The 24,863-nt window shown below is 38.8% G+C and overlaps 2 protein-coding genes across 3 annotated transcripts in view; both read right to left on the minus strand.

The window, feature by feature from the left end:
* Nucleotides 1-3,168, minus strand: part of LOC117415567 (eukaryotic translation initiation factor 3 subunit A-like) — a 42,509-nt gene extending 39,341 nt beyond the window's left edge. For both annotated transcript variants that reach the window (XM_034026078.3, XM_034026077.3), the window contains exon 1: nucleotides 2,950-3,168. In XM_034026078.3, coding sequence (XP_033881969.1) covers nucleotides 2,950-2,998 — 49 coding nt within the window. In that variant the 5' untranslated portion in view covers nucleotides 2,999-3,168. The remainder of the gene's footprint in view (nucleotides 1-2,949) is intronic.
* Nucleotides 3,169-7,716: 4,548 nt separating this feature from the next.
* On the minus strand, nucleotides 7,717-19,321 carry sfxn4 (sideroflexin 4). Its single transcript, XM_059026583.1, has 14 exons — nucleotides 18,787-19,321; nucleotides 17,931-17,996; nucleotides 15,935-16,000; nucleotides 15,815-15,841; nucleotides 15,042-15,096; nucleotides 14,708-14,733; nucleotides 14,369-14,422; nucleotides 13,326-13,388; nucleotides 12,450-12,522; nucleotides 12,000-12,089; nucleotides 9,480-9,595; nucleotides 9,079-9,164; nucleotides 8,833-8,950; nucleotides 7,717-8,353 (listed from the first exon to the last, which is right to left on the minus strand). Exons 1-14 carry the CDS (start codon nucleotides 18,883-18,885, stop codon nucleotides 8,276-8,278), a joined length of 1,017 nt encoding a protein of 338 aa, XP_058882566.1. The 5' UTR covers nucleotides 18,886-19,321; the 3' UTR covers nucleotides 7,717-8,275.
* Nucleotides 19,322-24,863: the final 5,542 nt, after the last annotated feature.

The following is a 24,863-nucleotide window of genomic DNA, read 5'->3' on the forward strand; positions in this document are numbered from 1 at the left end:
TTGATGCAATCCAGGGTGATTCCACAGTGAAATTAATAACCCAGCTTTACATTATTTTGACTGCGACGCGGTTTTCTTTCCACTACAGAACGGTAAAGCAAAATTGTGCCAGTAGACCATGCTATTAGTGTATGTTAATATTAATGCCTCCCTGACCAACCGCAGCTCTAGTTACACAAGATTGTACTAATGTGATTAATAATTAGTAGGATTGTACAGCCACTACTGTGTTTAAAAAAAAAAACTGTTTTTACATGTTTTGTGACTACTGACAGTAATATTTCACCGATTCTGACATTAAAACTCAATAAATCATAGGGAGACGAAGCCTTCTTTTTAAAATAATGTGTTTCATTTTATTAAAATGATTCCTCTTTCGAATCCACTATTTCCAAAATATATAAATATATATAAACTTAGCTATGATTTTGAAGCTGCATGTTTCTGGCTTGCCGTCTGTGAAAATGTTCCTTTGGGACCAGAGGGTATGTTTTCTGTATTGATACATCTATCAGCACATGTGGAACGTGCTGGCAGTCTTACACAAGTGCATTTTTCAAAGCCTTCGCCACCATGGTGAACTTCGGGAAAATAGCTGAGCCACAAAGGAAAACGTTTCGCTTGTGGCGACGTGGCGAGCGGCTAGCGGGAACGTAGCATAACAAGCTGGGTTAAATAAATAAATTGTTCAGACAATATATACACATATTTTAGCTCAAAGAGCCAGCTGCCCAACGTTTCGATATGTTGTACATATCTTTGTCAAGGAAGCCTGTGTTTGAATCAAAACCTTGGAGGTATTTATAGGTTTTTGACAGCATGACAACTACTTCTTGTTGTTTATATTCTTACATGCTATAATGGTGTTCTATATATTGTGACATCATTTTTACGTCTATCTTTGAATCTGTATTAATTCTAATTATACTGTATTAATACTTTAAATAAACTTATATTTTTATTATATCATGCAATGCTGGCTCTGAGGATCAGTCTTGATTTGGCCTCCCCAGCGCATCAGCATGCACAACTTTTAAATGAATTTTGTTGATTTATTTAAATGTTATATATTTATTGAAGTTAATTAGTTCATTCTTTTCTGTTGAGTCCCGCTGGCATAATCGTGTTCAGTCTATTTATCCATTTACTTTCTTTTATTCTTCTATATGTCGCATTGTCTAATTTTAGCTGTTCTGATACTACAAACTTTTCATCATTTACGGCCATCTAACATGTAATGCACATAAGATCTAAAGTATCGTGATAATATCATGATACTGTGCATGGTATGGTATCCATAGTCGTCAAATGAGGTATTTGAACACACACATTTTATTTATATTATATATATACACACACACACATACACACTACAAATAAAAATAGTCATTCAAAGTTAACAGTTAACAGTAATTAATGAGAAAACCGTAATGATGTTCCTACTATTAGTTAGGCCTGTGCCGTATTATATATCAAGTAAAACTGGAGGAATATTGCGTTTGCTTTTGCTCCAAACTTATATCGAGTGCCAGGAACTCCGCAGGGTCAGTTCGGTTATGCAGCAGTAATAACTACTGAGACACCACCAAACCGTTACATATGTATCACATTTATTCAAGAAGCAATAACCGTTTAGTAGACTACTAATAGTTACGTGTTTCTTTTGTATCGGAACTATCAAGGTTCGTCAATACAAAATGAACGGTTCAGTATTATCTGTGGTAACAGGCATCATGGGGCGCCTAAGCCCTGCAGAGTGCACACTGCTGGAAAATGTGGGGGTGGGGTGGTTAGTATCCGATGTTTCACAGTAAGTTACAGCTGGCCTCCTGAACGTCAAATCAACTTACTTTTTACTCTGAGCCTAGAGCAACAATAATTAAACGTTTTAAGGTCCCATACATATCTAAGTAACAGAGCAAATAATTGCATATTATAATAGGCTCTGAGTCAAATAAAAAGCATTCCTGCAAAATGAAATAAACTATTATATACGGAGAAAAAAACTTAACAATATTGCAACGCTGTAATCTACAGGATCAATGTGAAACTGCTGGTTCTTTGGTAACATCTGCATAACAAAGGTGCTGTAAATGTACCAAAGTCATTGTATTTATCTTGCTCTTAATTGTATTATTACTTGTACTGTGATTCTTGAAATGTATTTGTTTACGACTGTAAGTCGCCCTAGACAAGGGCGTCTGCTAAGAAATAAATAATAATAATAATAATAATAATAATAATAATGTACCTAACAATACGCACCAGATCTAGACTTCTGCAACAGCAGCAAGTTTCTTTTGCATTTGTGGCATCTGCTCACTGCCGTTGTTGTTGCCAAATCATTGCAAATGACAGCACCGATTCCAAATTAAGTACATGTATTAACTGTTAGATAAACGATTCGATACACAAATTAGCTGTATCGTTTCAGTCAAAAAATATGTTTCGTTATAAAACGGGGTTTAGGCCCAAAACCTACATCTGAATGGAACAGCCACTCCAGTGTCTTTCCTCCATTTTGTTAGCATAAAATACTTTTTAAAATAACACAATCTGGCCTTTCATCATTTAAAACGAGCCCCACTAATTTAACGTCTGTACTGGGAAATATATATATTTATATATATACTGACTGAACGTTTTTTTTGTTGTTTTTATATATAAACCATTTACTGACATTAATACTAAACTGCAAGGGCCACGAAAGGTCGTACGATTTAATTTAAACCATTAACATGCTGTGGTGAACTAAAGCGCCAGGCTAAAATGATCATTTTACAACTATTTTATAGCACGCTGTTGTTTTTTCGTGCCACTGAAGCAGGCCCCGACCAGACTCCTCCATATGGCCGGGCTGAATAAGCATTTCCCCTGAAAGAAACAACATGGCTAACCCCATGTCTCTCAGCGCCGTGAACCCAGGTACAGTGCCTTCTCATTACTCACCGTTCGCCCTTTTCAGGGCGTTCTCGGGACGCTGGAAATATGCCGGCATGGTTCACGATCGCTTGCGATATATTATTCGGCTTGAAAAAAGTATAAAATTCAGAAAAATCGTTTCAACACGTCCATCTGCGCCGCCCAGCTGCAGACCCGCTCCGACAAAATCTGGGGGAAAAGGACCGGAGCACGTGACGCTCCAGCTAAGACACCGCGGCTGCGGCGCTAGTTCTAATACTATTGCACGCTGGGGGGCGAGATATACGATCATTAGTGGGGCTTGCGAAGCAAGAGTCCCCACTTTAAATCTTTGACATACTTCTTCTTCTTCTTATTATTATTCTATGGCACGCTACTCCTCTCTTACACCGTTTAAGCTAGAAACGCCGTTCAAACTTTAAAACGTGTAGACCGGTCTGGAATAGTGTGCTTGTATACAACTCTCTCTCTCTCTCTCTCTCTCTCTCTCTCTCTCTCTCTCTCTCTCTCTCTCTCTATATATATATATATATATATATATAATACTTTTAAAGCTCCCCATTGTTTAAAAACTCCCACACTTCCAACATTCTGTTTACTGTAAACGATGTAACTTTTGACACAAATCAGCTACTTTGACCACTTTCCCAACAAGTAAGACAAAAAGTTAGAGCATCTTCCTCTACTTCTCTGTTATTCAAATCTGAAATCAAAACAGAAATAACTTGTACCAATCAAGAAGTACAGCTGTTTTAGTAACCACATTAACTAAATTTTCTCTAACTTTTTATAAACAACTGAAATTTTGACCACTTTCCCAACAAGCTAGACAAAAAGTTAGAGGGTATGACATCTTCATCTACTTCACTGCTATTCAAATATGAAATCAAAACAGAAATAACTTTTACCAATCAAGAGGTACACCTGTTTTAGTAACCTCACCAACTACGTTTTCTGTGAACTTTTAGAAATAACTGCCGTTTTGACCACTTTCCCAACAAGTTAGACAAATACTTAGTGAAAATGAAATCTTCCTTTACTTCTCAGCTATTCAAATATGAAATCAAAACAGGAATGGTCAAGAGGTACAGCTGTTTTAGTAACCGCATCAACTTCTTTCAGTAGGCTACTTCCCACTGTTGAATTAACTGTCATAGAACTTTGAGACATTTCAAATTCTAGCACATTCTAAGCATGAGACAATTAGTAAACAATGTGACTTTTGACACAAATCAGCTACTTTGACCACTTTCCCAATAAAGCAAGCCCCACAACTTTACTTGTAAAGTTACCATCTAGTTTTGTTTATTGCTGTTGAATAATGGACAATTAATATACGTATGCTTGTTAGGTTTACTGTAAAATACAATACGCAGTATAATACAGAATACAAATGATTATCTTTGTTCAAATAACGCATTCCCTTATACAGTATATGTTTTCAAATGTTATATATAAAATTATATATATATATATATACAGACGTGCTCAAATTTGTTGGTACCCCTCCACAAAAAACAAAGAATGCACAATTTTCTCTGAAATAACTTGAAACTGACAAAAGTAATTGGCATCCACCATTGTTTATTCCATATTTAATAGAAATCAGACTTTGCTTTTGATTTTTTATTCAACATAATATTGTAAATAATAAAACAAATGAAAATGGCATGGACAAAAATGATGGGACCGCTAACCTAATATTTTGTTGCACAACATTTAGAGGCAATCACTGCAATCAAACGTTTTCTGTAGCTCTCAATGAGACTTCTGCACCTGTTAACAGGTAGTTTGGCCCACTCTTCCTGAGCAAACAGCTCCAGCTGTCTGAGGTTTGATGGGTGCCTTCTCCAGACTGCAAGTTTCAGCTCTTTCCATAGATGTTCAATAGGATTCAGATTAGGACTCATAGAAGGCCACTTCAGAATAGCCCAATGTTTTGTTCTTATCCATTCTTGGGTGCTTTTAGCTGTGTGTTTAGAGTCATTATCCTGTTGGAGGACCCATGACCTGCAACTGAGACAGAGCTTTCTGACACTGGGCAGTACATTTCGCTCCAGAATGCCTTGATAGTCTTGAGATTTCATTGTGCCCTGCACAGATTCAAGGCGCAGCAAAGCAGCCCCAAAACATAACCGAGCCTCCTCCATGTTTTACTGTAGGTATGGTGTCCTATTCTTTGAAAGCTTCATTTTTAAGTCTGTGAACATAGAGCTGATGTGACTTGCCAAAAAGCTCCAGTTTTGACTCATCTGTCCAAAGGACATTCTCCCAGAAGGATTGTGGCTTGTCAATATGCATTTTAGCAAATTCCAGTCTGGCTTTTTTATGTTTTTCTGTCAAAAGTGGAGTCCTCCTGGGTCTTCTTCCATGGAGCCCACTTTCGCTCAAAAAGCGACGGATGATGCGATCAGAAACTGACGTACCTTCACCTTGGAGTTCAGCTTGTATCTCTTTGGCAGTTATCCTTGGTTCTTTTTCTACCATTCGCACTATCCTTCTGTTCAATCTGGGGTCGATTTTCCTCTTGCGGCCGCGCCCAGGGAGGTTGGCTACAGTTCCATGGATCTTAAACTTCTTAATAATATTTGCAACTGTTGTCACAGGAACATCAAGCTGCTTGGAGATGGTCTTGTAGCCTTTACCTTTACCATGCTTGTCTATTATTTTCTTTCTGATCTCCTCAAACAACTCTCTCCTTTGCTTTCTCTGGTCCATGTTCAGTGTGGTGCACACAATGACACCAAACATCACAGTGACTACTTTTCTCCATTTAAATAGCTGAATGACTGATTACAAGATTGGAGACATGTGTGATACTAATTAAAGAAACTAATTAGTTTGAAATATCACTATAATCCAATTATTTATTATCTTTTCTAAGGGGTACCAACAAATGTGTCCAGGCCATTTTAGAATATCTTTGTAGAATAAGCAATAATTCATCTCTTTTCACAGCTTCTTTGCTTTATTCTATGACATACCAAAGGCATGCAGGTATACATGATAAAATAGCTTTTAATTTCATCACTTTTCAGGAGGAATGAAGCATTATTTCAATGAGCTGTAAGGGTACCAACAAATTTGAGCACGTCTGTATATACACTGAGTGTACAAAACATTAGGAACACCTGCTCTTTCCATGAAATAGACTGATGAGATGAATCCAGGTGAAAGCTATGATCCCTTATTCATGTAACCTGTTAAATCCACTTCAATCAGTGTAGATGAAGCAGAGACAGGTTAAAGAAGGATTTTTAAGCCTTGACACAATTGAGACATGGATTGTGTATGTGTGCCATTCAGAGGGTAAATGGGCAAACAAAAGATTTAAGTGCCTTTGAACGGGGTATGGTAGTAGGTGCCAGGCGCGCCGGTTTGAGTGTGTCAAGAACTGCAACGCTGCTGGGCTTTTCACACTCAACAGTTTCCCATGTGTATCAAGGATGGTCCATCACCCAAAGGACATCCAGCCAACGGCAGGCCAGTGGTCAAAAACGGCTCATTGATGAAAGAGGCCAAAGGAGGCTGACACGAATTGTGCAGAGCAACAGACGGGCTACAGTTAGTCAACTGACAGTCCAGTACAACATTGGTGCCGAAAGACCCATAAAAGAATGCACAACTCGTCACACCTTGACACGAATGGGGTATGGCAGCCGACGACCTAACAGAGTTCCACTTCTTTCAGCAAAACACAAGAAACTGCAGTTGCAGTGGGCTAAGGAACGAAAACACTGGACACTGGAGGATTGGAAAAACATTGCCTGGTCTGATGAATCCTGGTTCCTGCTGTTTCATGCTGATGGGAGGACTAGGGTATGGAGAAAACCACATGAGTACATGCATCCATCATGCCGCGTGTCAACATTGCAGGCTGGTGGTGGTGGTGGTGGTGTGATGGTGTGGGGTGTGTTTTCATGGCATACATTGGGCCCCTTGATAAAAGTGGAGCAACGTTTGAATGCCACAGGATATCTGAACATCATTGCCAAGTAGGTGCATCCCTTCATGGCAGCAGTGTATCCATCTGCTAATGGATTTTTTCAGCAGGATAATGTCCCATGCCACAAAGCTAGGATTGTCCAGGAATGGTTCCACGGACATGACAGTGAATTCAGCTTACTGCAGTGGCCTGCCCAGTCACCAGATCTCAATCCAATTGAGCATCTGTGGGATGAGATGGAATGAGCTATTCGGAGTAGAGATCCACTACCAGCTAACTTGACACAACTGTGGGAAGCATTGGAGTCAACATGGGCCAGCATCCCTGTGGAACGCTTTCGACACCTTGTAGAGTCCATGCCCCGACGAATTGAGGCTGTTCTGAGGGCAAAAGGGGGTGCAACTCAATATTAGGAAGGTGTTCCTAATGTTTTGTACACTCAGTGTATATATGTGTGTGTGTGTGTGTTTTAGATATTGCGTTCAAATTGGCTGTACTTTGTATTAGTAAAATTAATGGAACAATATTTGCACTGGAGCAAACTCAATAAGTGTGTTTCAAGCCCTGTCAGCAGGACTGTTGAAATCCATTGTTTTCAGTATTAAAAATATTTCTGTCATGTGATGCTTTCATCTTCTGTTCCACGATTTCAAAGAAAACTGGTTGGTCAACAAAAAACACAGTAAACCAACCACAGTAGTAATTACAGAAACTGAATATGTTTCATGTTGGGTTCGTGTATTTCAATATACAGTAGATATGTTATTTCGTGTTCCGATAATCTGTGTGGTTTATACAGTACATTATCAAAATGTATTAGTGTAGAAATCATCTGAGCTATGCAGAAGCAGGTATTTGCACGCTTTATTAGTGTGGAAATCAGTGTATCTGTGCAGAAACAGACAGACATCATTTCATTGAATTCAATTAAATTGAGTACAGTATAGTGCAAGCAAATGGACAGTACTGTATTGTTGTTACTAAAACCAGAGAAAAGCGAGCAGAAAGCAGACTTAAGACTCACTTAGCCTGGCAGTCTGAATATGAAGAGCAGTTACGACAATTCAAGATTAGTGACTTTTTTAAAGCAGCTCTCTCTGCCTCTGAACAATGCTGATTATGTACAATATATATTTTGACTGTTGTTGGGACGTTAGATTTCATACACTGAATGAAATATTGATTTATATTACTTTTTGTAGGTCACTTTGTGTTTTACATCACTTTAAATAGTATTTCACATATTTATTAAATAAATGACTTCTAGCCTCAGTTCCATGATATCCGAAGACTGCAATGTAAGTAAACAGTATATTCTTGCCTATTCACATTACATACAAGTGCTATTACACTGCAATGTGTAACAGATAGAAAGCCCAGGTTGCTGGAATATACGATCTAAGGCCTTCACAAGCCCCTGTGGTAGTAGAGATCTGGCTCTGTAGTGGCTGCCTGGATATGTGCCTCAAGATCTTCCTTCATCACCTAAAACACAATCAAAGAGTATACTTGAATTTTGATACAACAGATACACATAGAGAAAGGAGTTTTCTTAACAAGTTACACTAATAGCCCTTAAAAATATTTCCCGCTAAAACAGAAGTAACTGGTGCGTCGATCTCCATAGTCACAAATCACAAGCCCCTAGATCCACACGCTGAGAAAAAGCAGCTGGCTTTAACCATGGGAGCGCCACAGCCAACCCAACTCTCCCTGTGGAATCCCAAGAGAATCCCCTAACTGTACGATTCACCCAGCACACCACACGGTCATGCCTTCACCAGGGGAGACTTTGTCAGATCAAGAGTTTAGAGTCTCACAGGTCTTCAATAAACATCCCAACAAGACATGTAAAAAAAAAAACATTACGTTACACTGCTTGCTCACATTATTATGCACACTCTCAAGATTATGAAGTGGTGCAACATCACATATGTATAAGAAATGTAAAAACAAGAGCACACCTTTCCGGATTGTGGAAACAGGCTGAATGAAATGGGTATCATTAAGCCCAGCACCAGGGCAGTGGTAATGTGTCTGAATGGAGCCAGAACCAGCGGATTTCTCTTGATGAAACTTGTCCTAAAGCATCAGAGAAGATATTAGTAAGCTTTTGGATGCAAACACAGTATTCCCTTGTCACTGGAATGGGAGTTTCTTTCAGTGGATGCACAGCAAAAGAAACCCAGTAGTTGTATACTGATATGTACCTCTGCAAGAAGCTGACAATTACGTTCGGTACTGCAGCTGTAGTTCCTATCAGGGCTGCCCTGGATATTGCGGTTTCTTTCACTGCCTTATAAAAGAAAGGTAAAAACACTAATCAGCAACAGACAAGAGATGTAGACTTCATAGCAATCTCTTCTCAACAGTTTTAGAAAATAACATTTTCACTATCAATGCTACTGTCAAAACTTACCATGCTGGTGCATAGTAATGCATATTTATAAGCATCTCAGCCTACTCACATCTATACACTGAACAGAGACTGTAGAAATAACTGCAGAAAATGAGCACATATTTCTTTATATAATGGGTTTAAGCTATATTAACAGAAATGCAGCTATAGCACTGTCAAGATCCTGTTACATGTGCCTGATTCATAGCGTACCTTCATCCCTGCTGTCTGGGAGACTCCCACCACATTCCCAGTGGAATCCACCACCTCAATCCCATTCTCAAACTCTTCGCCTCTCACAACCAGCACACTGAGGGCACTGAGAGAAGCTGCAAAAACAAGTTACTGTACAGTTACATTAAACCATTCAAGGATTGACACATAATAAAAATAAAACAATATGAACATCATTTAGATATTTTATTTAACATCATGTAATCAAAGAAACTACAAAATGATATCGGAAGTGTCTACCGGAAGCCATAACAGTAGTACAGTATTTCATGTTAGATTTCGAAATGTCACAATCTTGTCAGTTTTTCATAAAGTACATGGAAAACTACAAAGCAGATACATAATTCCAATATGTTAACATAACATTATTCTGCAGGTTTCATTCGACTTAATGAAGCAAACTTAGTTAATTTATAGGGTGATGAAAAACTTTTGGCCATAGCTGTAGAGTTTTGTTGCTAGATCAGTTTTTCCAGCTTTTACAGGGCCAACATTTACATCTTGGGACTCTACAATAGTGATATAAAGAAGAACATGATTTATTTTTTTTAAACACGATCATAGGAAACAAATATGGTATTTCTGATCTCTCAAACTCCTCAGCAGTTATGTGAGTCTGTTACTGAAGCCCTCATTGAGATGGAAGGGCAATTGCAATCCTGTTTCTATTAAGTATAGTTTTATTCCAACTTCTAAAAATGCCATTCAAACATGTTTTTAAGCAGTGGTTTTACAAAATCTTTACAAAACAAAAAGTTTAAATATTTCTTCATTGATTTTTACAAACAGTAAAAAATGTCCACTCAAGGTTACTTGTTTTCGGGCTGCATCCCTGGTTGAGTAACTGTGACTGATTTTGTAACAACGGATCACATATATAGTCTTCTCATGGTAATAGTTGAGGTAAAAATAGTCTAATTAATGGATAGACTATTACAAGCTCATGTATTTGATAATGTCTGATGTTCTATTGTGAACATACTGTTTCTTACCACTTTGCTGTTTGTGCACTAGATTTGAAACTGCTTGGATTTTTAACAATATACTTTTTATATGTTGCAACGTCCGTCCGTCCATCTGAATCACATGGCGTGCGATTAGTTGACTACCAGTTTCTGAGGTCGGCTGTCACTTTTCTATTTCACTAGTGCTAGCCCTAATGGTAAATGGCTCTTATTTAACAGTGGACAGCTTCAAATAACCTTGTGTCATGACTAAGGCCCTGTGGAAATTGCAATTTCACGGGTTGCGCGGAAATTGTGAAATTAGCCCAATACCGTGATTTTTACAATATTCTTAAGAAATAAAAAGAATTTCATAATTATTTGTATTTCATACAATTTTTTTTAAAAAAAAATCACACTAACGAAACTGTACAGCTCTGATATGTGCCTGTGTGTAATATTCGCCATGCACACAGTGCTGTGCAGTGATGATGTCATGTCACTATATGCAATCTAAGTGGGAAATTAAAATAATACACACTGTAAACAAGAAAATGGATGTCTCTAAAAAGGCTAAAAATGTGTCTGCAGCAGATCATGTAAAGCAGTATCCAGCAGTTTTACACAGAGATGGAGGTAAGCTCTTGTTCTGTATGTCCTGCAACGCTACTGTAGATCTCTACCAAAACTCATCTGTTGACAGGCATTTAGATTCACCGAAAAGAGAAAGGTGGAAATCCAGAACAGTACTGCGACTGCTTTACTTGCAAAGAAACAAAAAACGGTGACTTCCATATTCCAAAAGTCCACTTATTAAATTTTAACATGACAGGCGTTTTCTTGCGCAAATATCCCTTTTGAAAAATTGGACAACCAAAAGTTATGGAGATTCTTCAGACAGAGTGTAGCAAATGGTGGAGCAATTCCTTCATCAGCCCAGCTGAGATGTGAATACTTACCTAAAGTTGCAGAGTATCACAAGCAGGAGATTGTGGAATTGGTAAAACAGTCTGGTTGCTTGTCAGTGGTCACACTGACGAGTCGACTGATGCACAAGATCAGTACGGGTTACACATTTTATTTGTTTTGCAAGACCTAAATGGTGAACATGCACATGACGTACTAGAACTGAAAGCTGTCCTTGCAGATACACTTTACCTACAGGCTGTTACAACACTGTTTCACAAGCTATTGTAAAATGCTTGAGTAACGTTGATGTTAATTTTGATGTCATTGCATTTATCTGTATATTTGCTGTTTAAAAAAAAATAAAAAATCTGTACAAGTAATTTTATATTTCCGTGCACATTCCGCAAAATACAATACTTTACCCCTGACAATGCCGTGAATTTTAAAGGAAATTTCCATGATTTTCACAGGGCTTTAGTCATGACACCATCACAGCTGTGAAAATGACCACACCTTAACCCTGCCTAAACATTTGTCATGCAGTCCCAGGCCTCTCAAGCAATTGGGCACAATCAAGTGGTGGCCTTGTGAGGTGGGCTGGGGGATGAAAGAAGTCCTAGAACAGTACAAGTTAGAAATGACATACCAAAGAGAGGCACGGGTACTATTCTTCTAAACAGCGACTGCATTGCTGGACTGTTCAATCCATAACGGTTCATTGAAGCTGAGGGAGAACCTGAATATTGAGAACAATAAAATTGTTTTTGAAGCTGCTGTGTTCATACTCCTCAGCAGTTTTACTCCCACTTAGGAAGTGTGGATTTGTGCACTACGTACCACATACTGACAATTGTTGTTGTCAGTTACGCTAAGTGTAAACATCTGAATGTCAAAAAATGAAAAGAACAAATAAATCCAGACTTCCAGAGTTATGAAGGGGCCCAGGGTATACCAGGTGACAAGCCCCATCCCATATTTATCATTAGAGCACTACCTGCTGTGTAGTTATACAGCTTATTGTAGTGTAGAGTAGCATACAAAGTAAAAACAGCAAGACGACTCTCCCACTCCTCCCCATCCCAGACAGATACTGTACCTACCCCTGCGCATGTGGCATAGGAGACTGAGCCGACAAACAGAAGAACCTGCTTCAGGGGAATCCTTTCATCCTGCACACAAGAAAACAATCACATTTTCAATTTGCAGCCCAAAAATACAGATTTTTTTTCAGACTCTGTGTTTTTCAAAGTATAAAATTTCCCCTTCGGTCACAATTTTGTAGTGCTAATTTTTCAGAAATTTGAAAACAGTTTGTGTGAAACAGTTTGGGTTGCCATAACTTTGAAAAAAAACATACATGCATTATAAAATAGATACATAGATAGGAAACTTAATATGGTACAATTGTGCACACAGTAGCTGAAGGGGATATAGAGGAGACACCCTGAACATTCATAGTGCTGTAGTTATTCCATGAATGAGGATAGTTGAATAACCCGGACAAGCCCATGAAGTGGTTGAGTGGTTTGTTAACAGCTATCCTCATGAGTGAAATAACCACAGCATGACATGAACTTTCTGTATATATAACAAAGTACAATGTATGAAAAAGAAAGGATGATTAAACCTGATTTTAACTGCTATTATTCCCAAGACTTAAAGCTAAAATAACCTTCCACAGATAAAGCTCTTCATTTGCTTATTAACATAGCGTGATTATGAGCAGTGCGGTCACCAGACATTCTGTCGAAATGCATTCCAAAATTAGATCTGGAGTGATGAAACTCACAACACGACCACTTGTATGACAAATGGCTTGTTTGCTAGACACCTTTATTATTCACCTCTTTAAAAGTCCAAAGTTAAACACCAGCCATTAAACAATCATTTGTTTGACTTGTTCCAAAATGGTAGAATATTGATGCAAGAAATAGTCATTACAACAGCGAAATGCTCTGAGCCAACAACTTACTTTACACGATGTGGCATTTCTGTTCACATAGTTAAATCCAGCACTGTAGCTCTGAAACAAGAACTAAAGACAACACACTGTTATTCACTCCATGTGTATACTGTACCACACACACATGTACCATTGCTGTGTTACACACACGTACCATTGCTGTGTTACACACACACACACACGTACCATTGCTGTGTTATACACACACACACATACCATTGTTATGTTATACACATACAGACGCACATTATACACAAATTTGAAACTCTTATAATGTATTGCATAGACTTGTGTACAAAACATTTGTGGAGGTGATTATCATTTATGGTGGTTTCGTTTTTTATTTATTATCCTCATCAGAATCATTAAAATGTGTACAGCGCAGCTCATGCCGAGGCAAGTTAAACTAAAAACAACAGAAACAGTAAAATAATAATACTAATAATAATTCTATAAAAACCTGCAGATCAGGAATCACCATAAAAAATGGATATGTTTACTTATCACCAATTAGGACCCTGATTCCCTAATGGAACTTGAAAGTGAATTGCAGTTTTGAAGCACAGCGGCTTAATGCCCAGTCACCCAAGGACACTGAATTTGTTTTCTAGTAGGGGGGGGGGGGTCAGCAATCCCAAGCAGGAGAACATTAGTGTTGGGGAGTGCGCCGAGTGCATTAGAGGCAGTGTTGGGGAGTGCGCCGAGTGCATTAGAGGCAGTGTTGGGGAGTGCGCCGAGTGCATTAGAGGCAGTGTTGGGGAGTGCGCCGAGTGCATTAGAGGCAGTGTTGGGGAGTGCGCCGAGTGCATTAGAGGCAGTGTTAGGGAGTGCGCCAAGTGCATTAGAGGCAGTGTTGGGGAGTGCGCCGAGTGCATTAGAGACAGTGTTAGGGAGTGCGCCGAGTGCATTAGAGGCAGTGTTGGGGATTGTGCCGAGTGCATTAGAGACAGTGTTAGGGAGTGTGCAGAGTGCATAGTCCGGTTCCTTATGTGAAAAAAATATATATGTACATCATTATTATCAAGTACACAATGGGAAGTGTTTTTATTTACCTGCCAAAACAGGGCTGGTTTTACTCCTTTGTGAGGCAAGAGAGTTGCTATGACCTGAGCAAAGCAAAACAAAAAAACAATTACATACGTACCAAACAGGTGAAAACAAACTTGTACCATTTTCACTTCTCCCCCATCATTTTCACTTCTCCCCCATCATTTATTTTCTTTCTTTTGAAAAGTCTCCAAAGGTACAACACAACCAGTGACCGCTTCACACTGCTCTGCACCTTTAGAGACACAGGCTATTGCTCTGATGTCACCCGTCACATAACAGGCCTATAAAATCACCGGTCACCACATAACCTCTGTATACCATACAGCATGTTTCACACTTACCAAAGGAGCAGCTAAAGGGAGGAATGCTGAAATTTAAAAAAAAATGGCTTAATATCATTTTCAAAAAACATACCATTAACACATTGTACAATTCTCCTCATAAAATAAAACCATATAATTATATTATTAACCAAAAAACATATTGAAGAATGTATATGTTTTAAAATTGGAAACTGCACCTTTAAGACCTGCATAGTGAATGGAAGTGCACGACATGGTAACATTTATGGTATTATTCTGTTAACTACAAGAGCTGGGGTCTGAGGGTCTGCTGTGGCAGGTAAACATCACTCAGGTGGCAGCTACTGCTGCTGCCTTCACTTCAAAATCTTACCTGGAGGCCTAAAAACAAGTGGAAGCACACTTCCAGTATCGGGATGGACGGATGACTGAAAAACAAATACAGGTTGGAAAACTTGCATGAACAAATTAAGAAAAATAGAAGAAATCTGGTTAATGAGGTGCATAATAATAATCTCCCCAGGCATGTCTTTAGGTCAGCTCCATAAGAAAATGCGGGTCAACCTCAAGTTGTAGTTTACAGTAGAACCCCAGAGTTACGAACACCTTGGGAACGGACCTGTTCGTATGGCTGAAATGGCCGTAATTGGCGAATAATACAAGGATACAATACAGTAATTGCCTGCCCTGGATGTATTTGCTGGTGCTTTGCCTGATCTAGCCTACATTACAGATGTCTAAGGCAGACAGCAAGAACTGAAGGGCAGTTCCTGAATACAAAGTCAAAGCACCTTAATACATAATAACTGAGTAATCATAAAACAAGTAATTGAAATAAAGAAGACTCCTAACTTCTGATTGATGGTAATAAACAAATGAACCACAATTCTTTCCATATTTTTTTTTTTTTTTTTGCAACATTTTTGAGCCTGATTTTCCACTTTACGCAAATTGCCCATGTGATATATTTGCAAGGGCAATTTGCCTGTGATTTGCCCATAGGGGAAATACAGGTCTAGACGTTAGTCATGGAATAGCTTAAAGAGAAACAGGCACACACTCTGTCAGTGGGTACTCTATGTGCCTATTTGAAACATACATGTTTTAATTGTGTTCTGTCCTTGTACAAAGGAAAGTTCTACTTACCAAACTCAGTTTCCACGCTTCTTTAACCTAAAAGAAGGCCGAACAATACTTATTAATTCCGTTTTCATTAGCAAACAAAAACTGCATAAAAAATACTGAAATAACTGTTAAATGGTTTACCTTCAGTTCATCCTTATTAGCTTGTTCCTTGCTTTCCAACAGTGATCGGGAATTTTTAATTTCTCCCTGAATAAAATAAATAATAAAAATATTTCAAAAGGATATCATTATTATTATAAAATTATTATAACTTTTTGAGAGTTTTTAGACAGGCACATTGTGTTATGCAATAGGTTGCTCACTCCAGTCCAGGTAGGGTTGCCACCTGTCCGGGTTTGATCCAGACAGTCTGGGAGCTGGCATCTGTGTCTTGGTAGCAGGAATTAACAAGCCCGGATGCCCTAATGTCCGGTTTTAAGTGAAACGCATAAGAAACACCAAGCTTCCTTTAATAACATTTTGGAGTGGAATTTATTTTGGCTTTATTGGCGGTTTGGATTGGCTTGCCAATAATACTTCCACCAATCAGAGTGTGGCATACAGTGTGTAATCCCGCCCTCTGACAGACTGGTGGGACTATGCAGCACGGGTTAAAGAACAGCTGGACAAGGGAAAGAATGTGTCAGATGTTAAAGTGAATATGAGAATGGCAGTGAATGATGAAGCCAACTTGCTTGACATTTTTTAAAGCAGACCAGACATTTCCATCAATGGATTTAGGAAATCTGGATTGCTTATGCCAGACTTGTTAGAAAGTCTGTAACAAAATGGTGCACTTTTGCTTTGGATTGTTATTGTCGATATGTTGTAGATAACTATTAAGACATCCACCGTGCAGGTATCACAAAGTTCCTAAACAATATGTTAAAATGATTTAGTTCTGCACCGTATAAAAAAAGCAGATTTTGCCAGTGATTGCTAGTCTATTAACCAGTTTTAAATTCAAAACGTTTTAGTTTCGGCTTATTGTTAAAGTTTTCACACATGCAATACTGTCCTACAATTACTACATGATACTGTGGTCATTCCACTGTGTTAATGAACCATAGCTAAGTGTTACAACTGAGAGTTAGCAAATGCCTGTCGTTAAAGTGTACTGCAGTTAGTAATCCTTTCCAATTACTGATATCTTAAAATTGAAGGGCCATATAAAAACGATAAATATTGTAACTCATTTTCAGAAGGCCTTCTTTGCTGTTCTCCAAGTTGCTGCAGTGACATTGTAGATGCTATAACGAGTTAATGTAAATGAGATACTGTTTTAGCAGACACATTTCATTAAGTAAACATGTATTTGAATGTTTTTTAAATTAAAAGTAGAAATACAAAACTGTGTGGCATTTCTTTGTGAACGTGCCGAGTGATAAACACCAATTAAAAACCACCAAAATCTACCAAGGTAGCAAATCTGCGAATGTAATACCAGCCAAAATTTCCCGTTATACGGTACATTAGTTGCTTAAAGGATTTCCACTATCTTATTAGAAATGCACTGTTTAGCACTGATCTGTACATTCTACTGTGCCCCCAGCATTTGAATAATGCTTTACATTACATTGATCTGCTTGTGATTAAATACATAACCTTTACAGTAAAATATGGGTTACTCACAATATATAATGGTAATTAAACCACATATATGCGTGTGTGTATGTATAAACATTGCATATTTAGCGGTAGCCATTAGTAACATTGAAAAACCCAAACCAAATTTGATTACATTTTGACTCATCTTGTCTCTTTTTACCGACACACAACCGATAGTGCTGTTAACGGGGGGGATGATGACTGAACTGCTTCCTCCAGTCAAGGGCAGGCTTGAGGCATGCAGGTTTAACTGCTCCCTCCCTCACCCCCTAAGAGAAAGGGTGCTTCTAGTCCAGGGCAGGCTTGAGGCATGCAGGCTTAACTGCTCCCTCCCTCACCCCCTAAGAGAAAGGGTGCTTCTAGTCCAGGGCAGGCTTGAGGCATGCAGGCTTAACTGCTCCCTCCCTCACCCCCTAAGAGAAAGGGTGCTTCTAGTCCAGGGCAGGCTTGAGGCATGAATACTGCACTGGCGGACAGGAGGTTGTGAACTCACACGTTTCAAAGCAGTATGAAATTATTTCACACTTACATCCGATGCAAGGAGTGACGATGGATCCAAAATATCCACCCAGTGAAAAAGTCTCTGAAAGAAAGACTGAAAGAAAACAGGACTCTTAATATTAGCCGTACATTTCTGAGTCAAAGGGATTATTTTAACAAAACACACTTTTTTGTCTGAGTAAGATACCAGGACTTACAATGCATCTTAATATGTAAGCCACTGTTGAGCATACTCATTACAGAATGTATTAACATAAACAAATAATAACCATACAATACGTTTAAGTATAAATCAGTATTCATTAACTCAAAGTCTGTACTTTAAAAGCCACAGCAGTTTGCCTGTTTAGTCTTTTGAGCGCTCTATGAGAAACTTTTGTTCACTGCCCAGTTTATTTTCAATAGTAACTAAAAATCTAGTATTTGGCTTGTAAAATGTAGGTAGGGGTTCCTCTTAAATTAAGACTAAATGTGAAACCACATTCGGAAATGCATACAGTAAGTCTTCTAACCCCAACCTAATCTTTTATTAAAAGAATCGAGGATGTATTTTGCTTAAAAAAAAAAAAAGATTCAATTTAACTTACTTTTTACCTTTCTACAGCTGTACATACAATACAATAGACTATAATTTATGTGCAGCACCCTGCAGGGTACATTTGAAACTACAGTAGACTGCGAACGTCTACTTCATACTTTGATCAGAAACAGCAAAACTGGTCATGACATTAACCTTGACTAGCAAAACTCTTCACCACACGCATCTACACTCATTGCTTCTATTTCATAAATGGCACCAGAGCAACAATAGTGAAATATGCCGTATTGTTTTTTCACCTATGTAGACTTTTAAAAACGGCACCCTGAAACAATTGTGCCTGTACCTGCCCTTCTCTCCTCCAGTACTGCAAATTGTGATCCATTGGTGCAGCCTGCAAACACCACGTGTGTGCATCAAGTAAAAGAGTCCAACAGGGAAACATATCCGTGAATACAGAGTCCCAGCGGTATGTAGTCTCTCAAACAATTTGTTCTGATTTAGTTTAAAAAAAAAAAACATTGAATGTGCCAGGACGAAATGGTGGGCAAAAAAGACGTATGACTACCACAACCGGTGTAAGGCGCTATCCCATAGTCAGATTTGATAAGAGCTGTTGCTTAGACAGCTGAACGCTACAGTGTCCACATGAATCTTGGACTGGTCGATTTTTTATACTCAGATGTGCTTAATGGGTAATTGCTTGAAACATACACATCCTATGGTGCTTTCACACTGGCCGCGTAGCGTACAGACATCGTCTAAAATGGATTATGGTCGTGTTCTTATAGCGCAGATTTGCACAGTTCTGCACAGAATCGTGGAGATGCGCGTTCTTAGAGGGCTGCTGCGAGACGTCACTCAACTCCACCAACAGAAACACATCTCCGTGAAGTTAGCAACAATTTCAGTTTCGGCGTAACTTCCGGCCAATGCTACTTCATCATCTCAATGTCAGAACCGGCTTTTTTTTTCAAAATAAAAGTCCCTCCATCCTGTCACTCTCATATAACGGTTGGAAGAGACAGTAAAAGCAGCAGCAAGAAGCTACATTAATAAATTGCTTGTCATTCATTATTAATGTAATTATTAATACTGTAGCGTTCACGGGGGAAAGCAGCAGTAGGGATATACGCTCCCAAGGAAGCCGGCTCCTTTGAACAGCGGTATCGGCGCTATGCTTTAGTGCGAGAGGTCCCGGGTTCGGGTTCGCGCCCGCCCTCCGCCTGTGTGTGGATTGCCTTGCCCTGTGTGATGCGCCTGCGTGCGGGAACCAGGATCGCTACAGTATTATTAATCACCAAGGTCTAGCTACTTTATACCAGGTAATTATTTTAAAAACGTTCTCCTGTATTATTAATATATTATTGTTTTTGCATACACTGTATAAATTACTGTAACCTATAAATTCAAAAACAAGACGATAAATGATCATTTATTCGCTTAAATATATATATATATAGAGAGAGAGAGAGAGAGAGAGAGAGAGAGAGAGAGAGAGAGAGAGAGACCAAGACTTTCACTTCAACACCAGGTAATTTATAAGAATCATTTGGGAATCACTGCCTTAAACAATGTAATAATAATCTGTATTTGTACAGTGTAATCAATGTGAAGCGCTTTACAAGCAGAATACAGCAGAGTAAAATACAGAAACAAAAAGTACAGTTATTAACCTGAATAACCTGAAATGGTACAAAGGTAAGCAGTAAACTGCCAGAGGTTAAGAAAAAAAGTTTAGGTTACCAAAAACTGAAAAATAATGTACATTTCAGAGTTATACAAAAAGGCCTTTTTCAGGGAACAAGTAATGGGTTAACAACTTACAGCTGTTCTGCAGCAATGGAAGTAAATTAAGCCTTGAAAGTTGATGCAAACAATTCCTACAGGTGTCCCAACTTTTGATGATTACTTACAAACCCTCTATCTGTATAAAAGCAGTGTTGGAACAGACTGTGTTACTACACCCTCTAAAGCATTATTTGGGCATGTGGCAGGATGGCTGATGTGGTGATGTGTGTGACGTCAGGTTCCAGGAAAACAGTACACCAAAAGGCAGAATGCGGGGCAAAACACTGCGTGGTGGCGCAGTTTCTTTTATTAAACCAAATAAACTTTTCAAAACACAAATAAAAGGGCACAAGGGCCAAACACAAGAAAGCTAGAATGCCAGAAATAAACAGAACGAATACCTTAACCAAACAAAGGTAGCAGTCGTTTTCTCTCACTGCTGTCTATCTCCTCCAAACTCTCTATCTGTTCCTTCTCCTAACTCCAACCAAACAATGAGCCTGGAGCTGGGCTTATATAGCAGGTGGTTAGGAGTTAATTGCACAATTAACAATCAATAAACTCCTGACCACCTGCACCTGAACAATCATCCCTGGATGGGAATTAACCCCATCCTAGCCAAACACTATTACAACTGCATTTGAACCAATACACAGTCGTTTTTCAAAACAGAAGAGTATACAAAATACAATCAATAACAGTAAATAATACAAATATATAGGGGGAAGCGGGCACCCCGTCACAGGGCAGTATTGTACTGCAGGAAGTAGTATATTGCTCTCATAATGGCGAGAAAAAGGCAATTAACAAAGGAAGACAGACAGACCATTATAACCCTTAAAAGTGTAGGTCTTTCCTTTAGAGAAATTGCAAAGAAAGCCAAGGTGTCAGTGAGTACAGTTTCCTACACCATCAAAAGGCACTTGGAAACTGGAGGAAACTCTGACAGGAAGAGGTCTGGCAGACCCAAAGCCACAACAGAATCAGAAGACAAGTTTCTGAGAGTCAACAGCTTGCGTGATAGGCGGCTCACAGGACAACAGCTTCAAGCACAGCTTAACACTGGTCGAAGTAAGCAAGTCTCAGTTTCAACTGTGAAGAGAAGACTTCGAGCTGCAGGTTTGACAGGTCGAGTGGCAGTAAGAAAGCCATTGCTAAGATGGCAAAATAAGAAAAAGAGGCTTGCATGGGCCATGAAGCACCACCAGTGGACTGCTGAAGACTGGAAGAAGGTCTTATGGACCGATGAATCAAAATTTGAAATCTTCGGTTCATCACGCAGGGTTTTTGTACGCCGTCGAGTAGGCAAAAGGATGGTTCCTCGGTGTGTGACACCAACTGTCAAACATGGAGGAGGAAGCGTGATGGTCTGGGGCTCTTTTGCTGGATCCAGAGTCGGCGACTTGCACAGAGTGAGTGGCACCCTGAACCAAAACTGCTACCACAGCATTTTGCAGCGCCATGCAATACCCTCTGGTATACGCCTAGGTGGGTAGGGGTTCATCCTACAGCAAGATAATGACCCAAAACATACCTCCAGGCTATGTCAGAACTACCTTAGAAGAAAAGAACAAGACGGTAGGCTCCAAATCATGGAATGGCCAGCACAGTCTCCAAACTTAAACCCCATCGAGCTGGTTTGGGATGAACTGGACAGAAGGGTGAAAGCAAAGCATCCTACAAGTGCAACACATTTGTGGGAACTTCTGCAACAGTGTTGGGAAGAACTTTCCGAACAATATTTGATTTCCATTGTAGAAAGAATGCCACGAGTGTGTTCGGCTGTTATATCTGCAAAAGGTGGCTACTTTGATGAGTCAAAAATTTAGATTAAATTTTGTTAAACAAAACGATTCCATGATTTATTTTTTATCTCCAATTGTTTATTTGTTCTATGCTTTAATTTCAGAGTACATTGAGACATTAAACTGCGTAAATTTCAATAAAAACTGGAAAAATTGAGGTGTTCTAAAACTTTTGACCGGTAGTGTGTGTGTATATATATATATATATATATATATATATATATATATATATATATATATATATATATTAGCTCAAAGAGCCAGCTGCTCATCTATATATATCTATATATATCTATATATATATATATATATCTATATATATATATATATATATATATATATATATACATCACTCACTGGGTACCGGCACAAAACCATTTTTGCTGGTGATGCTGGAGCAAATAAAAAGGTCATTTTCTTTTTAGTATTGATGTTTTTTTAAACCATTTCATTCAAGTTTGTACCTTTAATGACTGCTGGTGTATACCCCCATACTAATGGAAATAAGTCGTGTCTTATAGGATTCTGTTAACACATACTAAGGTATGCTGTGAATGAGTACAAAGCTGTTCAAATGAAAACACGAAAATAATCTATGTGACTTACATACCTTCAGAAATGCATTGCTAATAATGTATTATCTATGTGTATATATCTCTTTTTAGTTTGTGATGGTATTTGGTGACTCACATCACAGAAGCCTGGCCGATGGTTTTGTGACAACGCCACTCGGCAACCTGATTTGGTTTCAGTTCCACTCCTGGTGCCTGTGCAGCAATATTGAGGAAGAAAATTCTGAGATAAACCTTACCTGAAGAACCAGATTTAGTGGTTATTTTAGCCCCTGGTAATAACCTCACCAGAGCAACACTATCGAGCAAACTGGCAAGGAATTTGCCACCCTTATCCACTCGGCACAGCATAGGTGGTAATGTAATGTAACAACTGCAGTTGTTGCTGGGGGTTTTAGAATATAGGGTTGGTTGCGCAAGATTTACGTCACTGCTATTTTTGCTGGGGTTTTAGTAGTGCCCGGGTGCTGAAAACATGACATTTTGGCTGGTAGGTTGTGTATTTCAGCCATTCATGAAAAAATTAAAGATTGTAACTCAGTAAAAGGGGGGTGAAATGTAATGAACAGACTCATAGTGAATAGAAAATGGGGTTGGTTGTGCCAGATTTACGTCCCTGCTATTTTACCAGCATATGACACGTTAAAATCAATGCTGTCGTGCTTCTCTAAAGTAATTTCAAATGTGAGTGCGCAAGTTTCATGAGCACAATATCCATTTATTTAAAAAAAATTGTTTTTTTTAATGTTTTTTTTTTAAGATGTACTGAAACAATGGTTTTTAAATGCTATGACACAGTAAGGATTGGAATCTTTCATTTTATGTGCTTTCCCATGAATATTTCTGGAAAGATCTCCCACATTTTAACTCAAGGAGCCGAGACCAATCTGCCATTGATAAATGGAATGTAGCTGATTGCAGAACTGAACATGTAAAATCACCAAATGTTGCCTTTTGTGATAAATTACAATGTAAAGTATCTTGACTAAAAATATTTTCTTCAGTTGAAGAATCCTTCAAAGATTCCACAGTATATTGCTCACATGTTGGTGTCATCTGTTGTGTATCCACATTTAAATTTGTTTCACTTATGTTTTTAAAGAAATCAAGTGGAATACACACATTGTCTGTTTGTGTTCCTTGTGTAAATGAAGAACATACATTAACAGTTTTATTTAGTAGTGTTACAGGGTAGTCTGTATTTTTTACCTGTAAATGTAAAACCTTTTTGTACTGGTAGTACCTTTAGCTGGCATGTGTCTGAGATACAGACAAAGCCCATGGAGTCAATATCTGCACCACTATGATTGGGAATGCCAACACATTCAAAATGCTACCATTCATGGCAGATATTGCAGGCTAGCAAAGGCCTTTCCACAAATCTGGCCTGTATTTTACTCAAGAAGGACCACCTTGAATCCCATTTGAAGTATGCAAAAAAAACACTCTGTAGCCATGTGGCAAAAAGTTTTGTGGTCTGACGAAACTAAAATTGAACTTTTTGGCCTAAATTCAAAGCGTTATGTTTGGCACAAACCCAATACAGCGCATCACCCAAAGAACACCATCCCTACTCTGAAGCATGGTGGTAGCAGCATCATGTTATGGGGATGTTTCTCATCAGCAGGGACTGGGGCACTTGTCAGGATAAAAGGGAAAATGAATGGAGCAAAGTACAGTGAAGTCCTTGAGGTAAACCTGCTGCCCTCTGCAAGAAAGCTGAAACTGGGACGGAAGTTCACCTTTCAGCATGACAACGTCCCAAAGCACACAGCCAAATCTACACTGGAGTGGCTAAGGAACAAAAAGGTAAATGTCCTTGAGTGGCCCAGTCAGAGCGCCGACCTAAATCCAATCGAAAATTTGTGGCATTACTTGAAGATTGCTGTCCATCAACGCTCCCCAAGGAACTTGACAGAGCTTAAACAGTTTTGTAAAGAAGAATGGTCAAATATTGCCAAATCTAGGTGTGCAAAGTTGGTAGAGACCTATCCCAACAGACTTACAGCTGTAATTGCTGCCAAAGGTGCTTCCACCAAGTATTAACTCAGCGGGGTGGAGACTTATCCAATTATGATCTTTCAGTTTTATATTTAGGCTTCCAAGCCGTAGGCTGGGGAATGCACTTTTTTACACAGAGAATTGTGTTGGTCTGGAACCAACTCCCCAGTAATGTTGTTGAAGCTGACACCCTGGGATCCTTCAAGAAGCTGCTTGATGAGATTCTGGGATCAATAAGCTACTAACAACCAAAC

Source organism: Acipenser ruthenus, chromosome 7 (genome assembly GCF_902713425.1).
Source record: "Acipenser ruthenus chromosome 7, fAciRut3.2 maternal haplotype, whole genome shotgun sequence".
In the NCBI taxonomy this organism is placed as follows: domain Eukaryota; kingdom Metazoa; phylum Chordata; class Actinopteri; order Acipenseriformes; family Acipenseridae; genus Acipenser; species Acipenser ruthenus.

Excerpts from the sequence above, each read along its gene's own strand:
- sfxn4 (XM_059026583.1), bottom strand. The coding sequence starts at position 18,885 with ATGTTTCCCTGTTGGACTCTTTTACTTGATGCACACACGTGGTGTTTG. Across the intron at positions 12,523-13,325 it reads GAAATGCCACATCGTGTAAA|GATGAAAGGATTCCCCTGAA; the intron begins GTAAGTTGTTGG and ends TCTTGTGTGCAG. Across the intron at positions 8,951-9,078 it reads ATTGTCAGCTTCTTGCAGAG|GACAAGTTTCATCAAGAGAA; the intron begins GTACATATCAGT and ends CTGATGCTTTAG.